The sequence below is a fragment of the Chelonoidis abingdonii genome, chromosome 10 (genome assembly GCF_003597395.2).
Source record: "Chelonoidis abingdonii isolate Lonesome George chromosome 10, CheloAbing_2.0, whole genome shotgun sequence".
NCBI classification, from domain to species: Eukaryota; Metazoa; Chordata; order Testudines; family Testudinidae; genus Chelonoidis; species Chelonoidis abingdonii.
Window position 1 is genome coordinate 44,207,310 of NC_133778.1, and position 13,036 is coordinate 44,220,345.

The window sequence follows — 13,036 nt, forward strand, 5'->3', positions numbered from 1 at the left end:
CCTCAGAGTAATATTTTTGGCAGGAGTGTATTGGAGGATAGATGGCTGTCTCATGGAGACTATTGCTTTTGGTCCTTGTGCAGAGGCAATGTGTCATCTAAAGAGAGCCAGCAAGAGGGGCACATAGCCTGGAGAATCAAAGGACATGTAGACCACAGTAAATCATATTGCATTTATTAGCGGCCGACTGGAAGGTAGGGACATCATCAAAGAAAGTCCATTATTTTGATAGTACAGTATGGAAGGTGGAGCCCGAGCTGTGGTGTTAGACACCCAGATACAGCTCCAAGTGGGAGCTCGTTGCCTACCTACAGTCAAGAAAGAGTTGGCTGGACGGCTCTAGGGAACAGAGCAGCAACAGATAGTGGGGCCTGACCAAGTGGTGGTTATTGGTTATCACATGGGAATTAATACTTCCTCAGAAAGCCTTGAACTAGGATACTTCCAACCTGTTTCTCATTGGGAGCATCAGACCTAGAACAGTGATGGTCTCTTTAAAGAAAAAGATTAATTTTCTTCGGGAAAAGACAGTCTGATAATTTTCAGATGTGAGAAATGAGAATCGAGAGGTGCAAAACAGACAAATATTATTTTTGTACAATCTTTTTTGAATTTATTATTAGGGAAACCGTAAAAAAAGTTGGCATTCTATTACAGCTTGCAGTATCACTAGTCCAAAAGGTGCTTGTCTATTGTGAATGTTTAACTTGTAGTGTTTAGTCCAAGAGTGATAGTACACTAGTTTTCTCAGTAGATGTTTTTTATAATTGAGTATGATAATACCATTGTCTGAGCTGAATGAGCTAGAATGGTTCCATTTTGAACTGGTAGGCTTTCCAAATGCTTCTCATCTCTTCTTGCTGTTGTTTTTCCCCCCAATACTCCTCACCCTAGACTACTTAGCTCAAATTCATACTGGGTATAACTTTTATAAAATTAATGGATATGCCCACAAGAAGCGAGTGATTAATTTATTAGCTTTAAATGAAAAACAAAACCCTTTTAATTGAGCTACCAACATAATGCTCCTTAATTGAGTAATTACATGATGTTATTGTTATAACCTTCATCTTTCCACATCCCTTGCCTCCCTCCTGTTTATTGTTCTCACTCATCACAATTAAAATTAGATTGTAATTTCGTTGAAGCAGGAAACTATTTCTTGTCAATTGAATTTGTAAAATGCCTGGCATAATTTTTGTTTTCTAAAATTATTATTATAATAACTAAGTCCATGGGATGAATTTATTACAAACAATGAAGAAGACTTCCTAAATTCTGCAATACTTTTAAAATATGCTTTTATGGCTCTCTACAACACTTCCAAATTATTCCAAGGAACTTCTTTCTCCTAAAATAGATTTAAGCAGAAGAATGGTATACTTGGTCCTGCCTCAGTGCAGGGGGTTAGACTAGATGACCTTTTGAGTCCCTTCCAGCCCTACATTTCTAGATTTTATGAATGTTATGATCTTTTCATATACTGCATGAAGCTAAAATCACCTTTGAAATTAATTCTGCTGAAAAATTTAGCAGTGTTGAAAAGGCAGTCATCCGTGACATCGTTCTTCATAATGTTAATACCAGTAAATCAACCTTTATCAATAGAAAGTATATCCCTAATCTTTCTGATTGGTTCAAAAACAGGAAAAGTAAGAATTTGGTTCTAAGTTGTCTTGGCAGTAGATCTTCAAAAGCTTTCTGTTTTGTCTTGTGATGTGAAGAGCTCTTTCAGGCTAATGATTCCAGAATTTGCACTTTAAATTTGCTATTCCTCATACATCTACTTATAGACTTGATGTCCAGAATTGCCTTCTGTTTGCTTATAAAGGGCAAAGCATGTGGAATATTAAGTAGGAAATTCCCTTCTGTAGATACTGGTTCTATGGTTCCTATCTCCCTTAGGTGCTGCAGTGGTGCCCTCTAGCTCAAAGATGAAGTCCTTGTAAGACAGCCCCTTGTTTAAACATAAACATCTTTTATATCTGTGTGATGTCTGATTTAGTTTTGAAGAGAGAGAGAGTTAATAGGAGGTATACTTTTCAAAACTGTTAACCCATTGCAAAATGTACCTCAGAAGAAGAGGTTGACAATTTATTTTTTCTGTTGTTCAAGTGATGAAGAAATGTTACTTGAAACTTCCACTATATTCACGTCTCTTTTTAACTTATTTTTTCATTACATTTGTAGTGACTGTTGTAGGAGTGTCCACAAATTACACATAAGACATTCATAAATACTTGGCTGCAAATCTAAAACTTTACAGTCCTCCTACCAAAAATGTGTAGTGCATACGCATGTTAACATAGAATGAGTTGTGTAAGACACTGGCCAGATTCTCCTCATATTAGTACATTTCAGTCATTCCCGACAAAATTTAAGAACAATGGTTTTCAACTCTTCGTTACTACCATAGCATATGTGAAAGAACTCTTTACAAGGTGCAATTAAAAAGTGGATCTAGGAGCAGCACGAAGAATCCAGTCTGAAAGCTTTGCAGGATAGGGTAAAGGCTCATTACTGGTGCCAAAAGGTTTAATTTTCTTTTCTTCTTTTCTTAAAAACATTTCCAGGGGGCCTGGATAGCTCAAGGGGTTGGTAATAGGATACAGAGACTTTCATCTCTAGGTCACCAGTTCGCATCCAGGTCAGTAGTGACCAAAAGTTGTTACCATTTGATGGTTATTCAGTGACCTATATGAAATGAGTTGGTGGAATCCGTTTAGTTCTAATTCCAAGAACAAGTGTCTTCCTTTTTAGAAGTCTGAATGGAGAGACTGGATTGCCCTCTCAATTGAAGATGTGAGATACCTGGATAGCAATTTCCTTCAACAATAATTATGTATTTATTTATAACAATAATTGTTGTTGTTGTTGTTGTTAATAATCTGATGCCTGTGCTGGATCTGTTGTTAATCCAGTACCTGAGACAACCACTACATTCATAAAACAATTCTTTCTAATTTATATAGGACATGGAAATAACCCCCACCTTCCTCTCTTGATATGTCTGTTTTCAGGTTTCTGCACAAAGATAAAATTTTAAAGGGAAGAGTAAAGATCAATATAACATGTCCTGGAGATTCTGCATTCAGAAATAAAGTCAAAGGCACCAGCTAACCTAGAATTTCAGATAAGCATGTAGCGATAAACAATGACATAGACTAACTCAGTCTTGAAATGAATTCCAACAGTCCACACATTTCTAATTTTCATTTTATTCTCAATCTCATCAACCTAGTTAGCAAGAGATTTACATTTCTTACTGAATGGGATAAATAAATCCTTGTCTCCTACAGCCCTTTCCTCAGTCTCTAGAGAATAGCCTTCCAGTGTCCAGAACCTCACCATCACCCCTTCAGCCTTTTTACTAAATGAAAATATTGATTGGAGTATACAGATACTTTTGTAGGAACTTCTTATTTTCTATTATAGAAATCTTAAGAACACAAGCATACTTCCCTTAAAGCTACCAATAAGAGTAGAAGCCACTAAGGAAGATATTCATTGCTCTTTTAAAAATTAAATTTTTGATTGAGTATTTGGGTGGATTCTCAGTTTCATTAATGCCTCTTTATGTCATGCTGTCAATGAAAAGAGTCCTTAAAGCAAGCAGAAAAGACCCCTGAGAATAGCCAGTGTTCAGGGGCCTGCCGAGCTAGTGTAAAGTTGATGTAAGGGTTCTATACTGATCTTGATCCTAGGCTGTGGCATAGGGGTCATACTGGGGGCTCGGCAGGGATATAGCTGGAGTGTACTGTACTATGGCTATACTGTGCTTCCCAAGACTCATAGGGGGCTCTGGGAAACAGAGAGTAAGTTGGAGCAGCCCTGCAATTGCTCTTATCTACACAGAGGGCTGGGAAGGCCCCTGCATGGAGCAGAAAACAAGAAGTGCAAAGGTAGATTAAAGCCAGCTAAAACTACCTCCTCAGTCTATTCCATTCCCACCCTACTGCAGGAATGGCATCACTGAGAATCAGGCTCATATATTAAATTTTATTTACTATATGAAGATTCAACTGTTCCATACAAGGTCCCATATAGTACAGTATTCTGTGCTGAGGCAAAACTAGAGTTCAAAACATATCACAAATAAACAATAAATCAGTAGATTTAGTATCAGAGACCTAGGGAGAAATGATTGCTATGCTGTTTAGCCAAGCACACACCCCACAATAGTTTATAGCTTTGATAGGCACATGAGTTATTTACTGTATATTGGAAAAACCAACCTCGTGTTTCTACTGTAAAATACTATTGTGACATTTTGCCTCCACGGAATAGCATAGGCAAAAAGCTGTAAATTAATGAAAAAAAACCCTGTGTGATCTTGATATTGCTTAGATAAATCAAGAGTATCACCCCATATCCCCCAGCAAAATCTACTCACTGAGTGAGTTAAAAATCACAGATGATTAGTGCTGTGTCTTGAAAGCCCTGCAGGACTTCATCCTCAAGAGGGAGAAAGTTCTCTCATCTGTGGAGCTTCAGAGCTTCAAAGAAGGAGAAGGGGAAGGAGCCAGTCATCAGTTTCCCACTGTCCTACTGCATCACATGCTGGTGGTGATTAGGGGCGTGTGTATACCACTAATGCTTTGTCTACATAGCTATACTGGTATAAGTATGCTGGCAAAGTCGCCTAGTGGAGACACAGCTTATACTAACAAAGGAGTTCCTTTGCTGGTATATTTAAACCACCTCCCTGAACAACATTAGCTATCCTGCCAAAGTACTCTTTTGCTGGTAAACTGCATCTACAGCAGGGCTTTTGCTGGTATAGCTTTGTCATCTAGGGGGTATGATTTTTGTCATGCTCCTAACCGAAATAGCTATGCTGGTAAAACTTTGTCATGTAGACTAAGCCTAGGACAAATTTTCTGGATGATAACCTGCTGGATGATTTGTTAAGGATTGCTACAGTATACAAGACTTACTGTAAGCAATTAATAATACTTAATGTGGTAAATCAAATGTATTCCCCCCAAAGGAAGTCCCCTCTTCCTCCCATCCAGTAACTGCTTTGCAGGATAGAAATCTAGTTTTTCACTGATAACTAAAACTCTGCATTATTTTGGAAGATACCTTTTTTTAAAGAGATTTTAATAGTCAATTTAATCCCTGTTTAGTCTATTCAAAGAGCTCTGTGCTCTTTTGCATTTGCTGTTTTGATCTCTTCTTTTATCAACTTCCCTCTGTAGATTTTGGAATTGTTCATTCACTGATTTTTAAAAATTGTTTCATTTAAAATAAGTTTACTGAATTAAACTCAATAAATGAAACAAGACTGGAGCTTGAAATAAACTATGTTGATTCAAATAAACATATATTGCAAAACCGTCTTGCTTATCTATGCAAAGAAATTAATCTTTGTAATAATAATGCATGGATCTATAAGGCAATAAAGATATTATATAAATTTTGAATAATCCTTTTAATGTGGATCTTGGTTTTTAAATTTTGGACATTGTGTTTTAAGGTTTAATTTCACAGGCATATTTAACAAATCTACATGCCACCAATCATTTTTAAGTTTGCACACTATAATTTATTTCATTTTTAGATTATTTCAATTTTCTGTATTTATATTTAACATTTCTCTCTCTTTTTTTTATAGAGCACATCAATATAAGACTTCATCTTACTACCACCAGGTTTCTACTTTGTTCTTCATTTAGATATTTTAGTTTTTCTCAGTTTTTTGGGTTTTTTTTGTTCTTCTGGGTAACTTTAAAGATTTAAAAGAATAGAGTAACACTATTGTCATTAACATATTGCATTAACATTTTTAGTATTAGCTTTTAAATAAAAATTTAGATTGATTAAGCATTGGTAAAACAATGTAATTATTTTACTGTTGTAAATACTCTTACACTCTTTTCTTTTTCCCCCCTGTATCTGTGTATTAGGTGGTTGTGAATGCCCTTTTAGGAGCAATTCCATCCATCATGAACGTGCTTCTCGTTTGTCTCATATTCTGGCTAATTTTCAGCATCATGGGAGTAAATCTGTTTGCTGGGAAGTTCTACTACTGTGTTAACACCACAACTGATGAAAGGTTTGAAGTCAACAGAATCAACAATTTTAGTCAGTGCGAGGAACTCATAAAAAACAATGAAACTGCACGATGGAAAAACGTGAAAGTAAACTTTGATAATGTAGGATTTGGGTATCTTTCTTTACTTCAAGTAGTAAGTGATTACTCTTTATATACCTCTTATTGCTTATATGTAATAGTAAAAAGCAATTTTTTCCCATTTTTTGTCACTAAAAGAGCAATTCTTACCTGGTAATTTTTGTCTGTGACTTAGTAATACCAGTGTACTGATGGCTAATATTTCTCTGTCGTATCATATAGGCAGATGATAATTAGTAGGAACCAAGGATTTCCATGCTTTCCAGAAGGATGATTCCTTCTCCCTACCTCCCTCCCTCTTTCTCACTACTGGTCTGAGAATTTTCAGAGTTGTAACTTGGAATGGCATTACACCACATGGGTACTTTTTAATGTTATTGTTACTAAAGGGCAGGAGTCTGCATTGGTGTAACTAAGTCACAGAAAAGAATTCTCAAATAAGAAATTCCCTTTTCAGTGATTCAGCTGCCACCAGTGCAGACTGGTGTGATCTGAGAAGCAATTCCTCAGTACACAGAGAAGAAGGTGAAGCAGAAAGAAGGCCATTAGATAGCCATATCTATACATCTGTCCCCTTGAGTCCCCACACCAACTAATTTGTGGAGTTTTCTTAACAAAATTAGAATCCAGAGGAGTATCCCTAATGCATGAAGAGGGCTATGGCACTCTATGGCTGTGTTTTCAATGCCCAAAAGATGTTTTTACAGCAAGATAATTAATGTATGTTAGCTGTCTTGCTTTAAAAAAAATTTGCCTTTTTCGGCAGCGAAGAAATATCCTATGCCACAAATGATCCAGCAGCCTAATTCTTGGCTGAAGCCAAGAAAATGAGTCTAGAGTTCAGGGCTTTAATTTGACAGAATCACATCAAGCTGGCAACTTCATACTCTTTTTTTAAATTGTCACCTAGTTTTCCATAGTTTGAGCTTTTGTTTAAAAAAAAGTAAGCCCAGAGCCTTTGTTTGTGAAGAAAATCATGAAAACATGATTCGAGCATAAACTGACAAAACAATTTCAGACAATTGTGAACTGCCTCATTCATCTCAGTAGGGTGGTGTCTCAAATGTGCAATTACAATAATTTAAATATCAACATTGTTAATCATTTCACTACTGATCGGCGCATAGAAGAGTGATAAGCATATTATGAAAATGTGCACAATCCACTGTGAATATAATTTGATTTGATAACACAAGTGGTTTGTACTTGAAAGAATTACAACACTTTTTCCTCTCAATCTGCCCTGTGGAGCCAATAGGCCAGAGTGGAGGAAGGGAGTCTAGGGTGGATATGAGCCCCACCAAAGGGAAGTCAATGCAGCAGAGCTCAGCAAGGCATCCTCCAAGCCATCCCCAACTAGTCCAGAACCTCTCCAGACAGTGGGAACCTGGTCTGTTCAGGGATGGAGGTAGGACCAGGTGTATTCCTTTCTGTCTTTAGTGGCTGCTGTTCTCTCCTGTGCCGGAGGCGGTCTACAGACTCAGGAAGGCATCATTTATACTTGGTTCACATTTTCAAGCTATTGTTTTCAACCACTAGGTGGAGAGGGGTCTCAGTTACGACAGAGAATTCTTTCCCAGATATCTACCTGATGGGTCTTGCCTGCATGCTCAGGATCTAAATGATCACCATATTTGGGGTTGGGAAGGAATTCCCTCCTGGGTCAGATTGATGGAGGTTTTTCGCCTTCCTCTGCAGCATGGTCACTTGCAGGTCTAAGATAGTGTAAATGGTGGATTATCTGTAACTTGAAGTCTTTAAATTATGATTTGAGGATTTCAGTAACTCAGCCAGAGGTTAGGGGTCTATTTTAGGAGTGGGTGGGTGAGGTTCTGTGACCTGCATTATGCAGGAAGTCAGACTAGATGATCACGGTAATCCCTTCTGACCTTAAAGTCTGTGAGTCACCATGAGGGCTAGAAACATTTTTTTAAATGAAAACGTAGATTTCTAAATCCATTGCATGACTCTGGGAGCTCGAGTAATAGGTGTGAGCCTATTTTGCCTATGCCTTAATCCAGTCCTGTCTATGGGTGTACCTGTACCTCAGTGAGGGAGAGCCAGGCCCAAGGAATCCAGCAGAGGATGCATGATCGTATTTTGAACATCTGCACAATATACTGAGAGTAGTGTCTCATTCTGTTATCTCAAGGAGGCAAACCTTGCTGTGTGGAACTTGGTTTGTGGATGGAACTTGGGCAATGCCACCACTTCTTTTTTCCATTCTGATACAGAGCTTGTAGAAAGTATTGAGAGAGCTTGCACATTTGTGTTTATTCATTTCCTTGACCAAAGAGTCTCTTCTGGCTGCCCACAAAATGGACAGGGAGCTCTACATCTTTGAAGATGTGTGTGATAAAGTAATAATATTCATTTTGCAATCATGGAACAATAAGAGCACTAAGGGGAAATTTTCAAAAGGTGCCTATAGGATTTCAGAGCAAAAGTCTAATTGACTTTCAGTGGAACTTGTGCTTGTAAATCCCTTTTGTGAATTTGAAAATACACAAAAGACTTTAGAACCTTTTATTACGTGCCTTAAAGAACATGGTGAAGAGCATGACTCAGAGACTTAGCTTTTCAGGGCTCTGTACATAGCTTTGTTAATCAGGGCAGAAATTAAAAAAGCCATCTTCTAATTGATATGGAAAAGAGATACCATGTTAGACAAGAATCTAGGGCAGAGCCTTAAGACTACTTTGATCTTTGATGAAGAAAAGATGGAAATATCAGAACTTTTGGGTATCTACCCTTCCTACTGAATATGTAGCAACAAAAAGGATATCTGAAAGGAACAGATACTAGGAATTGATTGGCTGAGTCCCAGAATATGCGGGGAATATAGAGAGAAATTGTGCATTTGGCTGATGGCTTAAGATAAAATATTAATCCTGAGAAATCTAGATACAAAAGTGTGATTGTCAATGGATATTTTTGCTGTGCTTCCTCTGGGGGCCATTATCTGCATTCGTAACTCCTGAACCAAAAGCCCACTGAAGTCAACAGGAGTCAAAAGAGTTCTTTCTCCAGCTCCCTAATGGTCTGAGCCAAAGCTGATTGAAATTATTATGGGGCTTTCCATTGACATGAATGGGCTTTGGCCAGGCTGCTAGGAAACTAAGGAAAAGCTTTATTGAGTAGTGTGGAAATTTCCACATGGGGGGCAATACTATTGCTTTTTCTGACAAACTTAGTGATAAGTGATAAGCATTAGTGTGGGCATATCAACTATACACTGCAATTAAAAACCCATAGCTGGCTCATGCCAGCTCACTCGGGCTAAAGGGCTTGGGCTGAGGGGCTGTTTAACTGTGGCCTGGTCTACACTATGCGTTTATACCGATTTTAGCAGCGTTAAACCAATTTAACGCTGCACCCGTCCACACGAGGCCCTTTATATCGATATAAAGTGCTCTTTTTAAACTGATTTCTGTACTCCTCCTGAATGGAGCTAAGTAGGTGTGATCGGTTTACTATCGGTATCGGGTTTTTAGATGTTGGCCGCCAAATCGACAGTATTGATGGCCTCGGGGTTACAGGCACCTTTGTGAGCGCTCTGCAGCATTGACTCCGGAGGGCTGGCCGTGCGTATAGACAGAGAAGCCCCGCGCTTTGTTTCTTTCTGTTTGGCCGGGGAGAGCTTCACCATCACAGGTGACCCGACGAGCTCTAGCACAGGTACATGCAGTGCTCTGAGAATCAAAAGAGCCTCCCGCTGGACCACACGGGAGGTATGGCATCTTTTTGATCTCGCTATGATGGGTGAGAGGTTCTGTGCTAACAACCTCCATTTCCAAAGACGAATGAAAATAACATTTTGAAAATTTTCCAAGGCTTTGATGGAGAAGGCCCCCAGGGGATCAGTGCAGTTTGCAGAGTGATATTAAGGAGCTCAGACAAGCCTCCCCGATTACCAAAGAGCAAACGATCAGGTCGGGGCAGGGGCCGAAAAACATTGCGTTTTCGCTGACTGGCATGCTTCTAGTGGGGTCGCTCCACTACCCACCCTGTCAGTGAGATTCGAGGTTGGTGCTGGTAATCGCAGCCAGATGGTGGGTTTGTGGAGGGGAGATGAGGGGAGGCAGTTGAGAAGCCACACGCACTCTGGTCTCGCCCAAGCCAGGAGCTTTTTCTCATCCGAAGATTCCCTCCGCCTCCAGCCAATGTATTTATCAGATAATGGCCATGAAGGACCTCTGGTGCGTGTACTTTTGTAATATAAAATCATGGTTTAGCAGTTGTTTTTTATTGTGATTTGCCCTGAGGACTTGGGATGCATTCGTGGCCGTACCAGTTTTGGAAGTTTGTTAACATGTTTGGGGCTGGCGCGGAAATCCGTCCAGGGACTCTCCATGAGCTGCGTGCTGGAGGTCTCAGCAGCCTTTGCAGAGTTTTGGGCAAGGCAGCCTTTTATTCCTTCCACCATGTAGGACACTTGACAGCGCCTGATGGTAGCGTATCTGTGGATTTCTTGCATGACGACCGCCTAGCTGCGTATGGTCCTCGGTGATTGCTGGCTTTCACGCAATCTGTTCTTTATTCACTTGTGTCTATCCCAGGGGAGTGTATCGTTGCATGGTAGCTGTGTTGGTTCCGGATTAGGGGAAGGATGGCTCTTCCTACTGCCTGTTTGCCTGTTTTAGGAAATCTTCCTTGCAGAGCAGGCGGGGGGGCGGAAGGAGGGTTGGGTAATGCGCTGAACTTTTTCGCGTTTGGCTGCGGGTTCTCTGCACACCCGCTAGCGGTGGGGAGGAGGGGTGTTAGCAGTGTCTTCATGCTACCAGCCAGTGTGGGGGGAGGGTAAGGATCTCCGATAGATTGGATGGGGTGTGGTTTCTGCTGTGCTAGTTAACAGGACGGCCGCACTGAATGGACTTGCTGGTCTTTTGGGAAGGGAGGCCTGTGTATCTGGACTGAGAGCGACGACATGGTTCCTGGCCGTGCGCTGATTCTGCTGCCTGGACCTGGTCTTGTGGATCTTTAACCAGGCCGCGGCACTCACTATTAGAGCAATGTGACCTTTTGTGTGATTTATGTGTATGTAGTGATGTGTTGCTCACTGTGAAAGATACACTGTTCTGTAAGTATCTTTTTACGCTCTCTCCTTTTTTACTTCCGTCTGCAGCTGCATTTTCTAGGCCTCCCTTACTCATCGAAGTATTTAGATAAGATGGGGAACAAAGACGCGAGCGAAATGTTTCGGAATCATGGGTAACCGCCATGAAAGAGCTCCTTGCTGGTGGAAGGACATGTTCAATTCGGAATAGATGCCAGTGAGTGCGGACGGGGACAGTGGATTGACGGGTGGCGGCGAAAGTCAGGATCTGATGCCTGCTGGGGCTGCTGCGTTAGTAACTGATATCTCTGAGTGCTGGTGGAGCTTCAGCGCCGCAGCGGGTCAAGGTTTGCCGTGCAGCCCCTGGTACCCCTCGCCACTTGCCCTGTTATATCTCTTCACCCGGAGTGTAGACCGTGGCGGCTTTCGTTGCACCTGCCTCCACACACTGGACACCACAAGAGCTGTCATTACTTTTGAATACTTTTTGTGGCCTTTTCCTTGCCTCTATCTTCTCCCACGACACCGGGTCGCTTGTCTTTCTTTTCTCCTCTTTTTTAATGACTTTTTATAAAGATACATTTTTTAACGTTCGTGATTTATTTCTTAAGAGAAGCTGTATCAAGAGGGGGTGGGTGGTTAAGGGCTGAGTCTCAAGGGGGGCGGTCTTCAAGGATAAAAACACACGTCGCGCGTACCCTGGCCGTGATGAACTCGTTTTTACGTTCTCTGGGTGCGCAGCGCTCTGTTGTCTCTTTCTCATCACCCTGGGTGTCTGCTGCCGTATCAGCGGCCGGTGATTGCTCAGCCTCCCCCCTAGGTCTCCTTCTCTCAGAGTTGTGGGCACCAGGCAAGCGCTACATAGGGACATTGGTTGGCTGAGGTCTGAGATGAGTCGTCGTTGCGCCAGTGCGCCTTTAAATGGCAATGCACATTCTCCCATCTGCACTTGCTCGCTGTAGCTTGACGCTGTACTCTGTCAGGCGGTGCTGTGTCTTGGCTCGAGCCATTGCTCAAGTGGCTGGGTCCCAGGTAACTACAGGCTTTCACTCCCACTGTTTTTTCTGGTCTTGGGTATTCCTGGCTGCAGCCGTTTAACGGTAGTGTTCCTGAAGACGCAGTGTCGTACCCTTCCTGACCATCACGTGGCTGTTGATGAATGTCCCTTTGATCCACCGTGCTTGCGCTAGCATGAAAATCCCTTGGGTTATGTACTGGTGCCCTGGTGCTTGGCTGCAGATAGGTATGGGTTCCTCTATCGCCCCCCCCTTAGGAATTCCCTTGCAGCAGCATCACTATGCCTGCCGTTCCGAGTCCAACCTTTCATCGTAGCAGCTTCGATTGTGGCTACTTGGCTTCACGAGCCCCCCAGGATTCCCTCATTGGGTTCTGTGACAGTACTGTTGGCTTGCAAGCTTCGGGGCTATTGCCATCGTTTCGCTGAGGGGTGCTCTCTCTGGTTTATGGCGTTTCAGAGCAGGGGAAAGAGTCACAGTTCTGAAGTGCCTCGCATGCGAGGTTTTCGCAGCCACTGCGCATCGTCCAACGCAAACTTGCGGTCCACCGTCTTGTGTTTCCTGGGCTAAAATTGGCGTTCAATGGCCGTAGCCTGACCATTCAGCGGTCTCCAGGCGGGGCCGTTATTGAGCGATTCTGTGTCATGTCCTCATCATTCTCGTGCTCTGCCTTAGCCGCGCTCTGCTGGCTTTGCAGGTTTGGTCCGCATTGCTGCATGCGAATCGTGAGGTGTTGTCACGTCCGATTGTGGATTTGTCTGAGCCGGGTCTTGTTTGCTGTGCTATGCGTTTGGCACGTTGCAGAAGGCTGAATGTTGTCTGTGCTTT

At 41.6% G+C, this 13,036-nt stretch overlaps 1 protein-coding gene across 6 annotated transcripts in view; it reads left to right on the forward strand.

The window, feature by feature from the left end:
- LOC116819303 (sodium channel protein type 1 subunit alpha) overlaps nucleotides 1-13,036 on the forward strand; it is a 198,241-nt gene that overhangs the window by 168,542 nt on the left and 16,663 nt on the right. For all 6 annotated transcript variants that reach the window (XM_032770943.2, XM_032770938.2, XM_075070140.1 and 3 more), the window contains one exon: nucleotides 5,910-6,191. In XM_032770943.2, coding sequence (XP_032626834.1) covers nucleotides 5,910-6,191 — 282 coding nt within the window. The remainder of the gene's footprint in view (nucleotides 1-5,909; nucleotides 6,192-13,036) is intronic.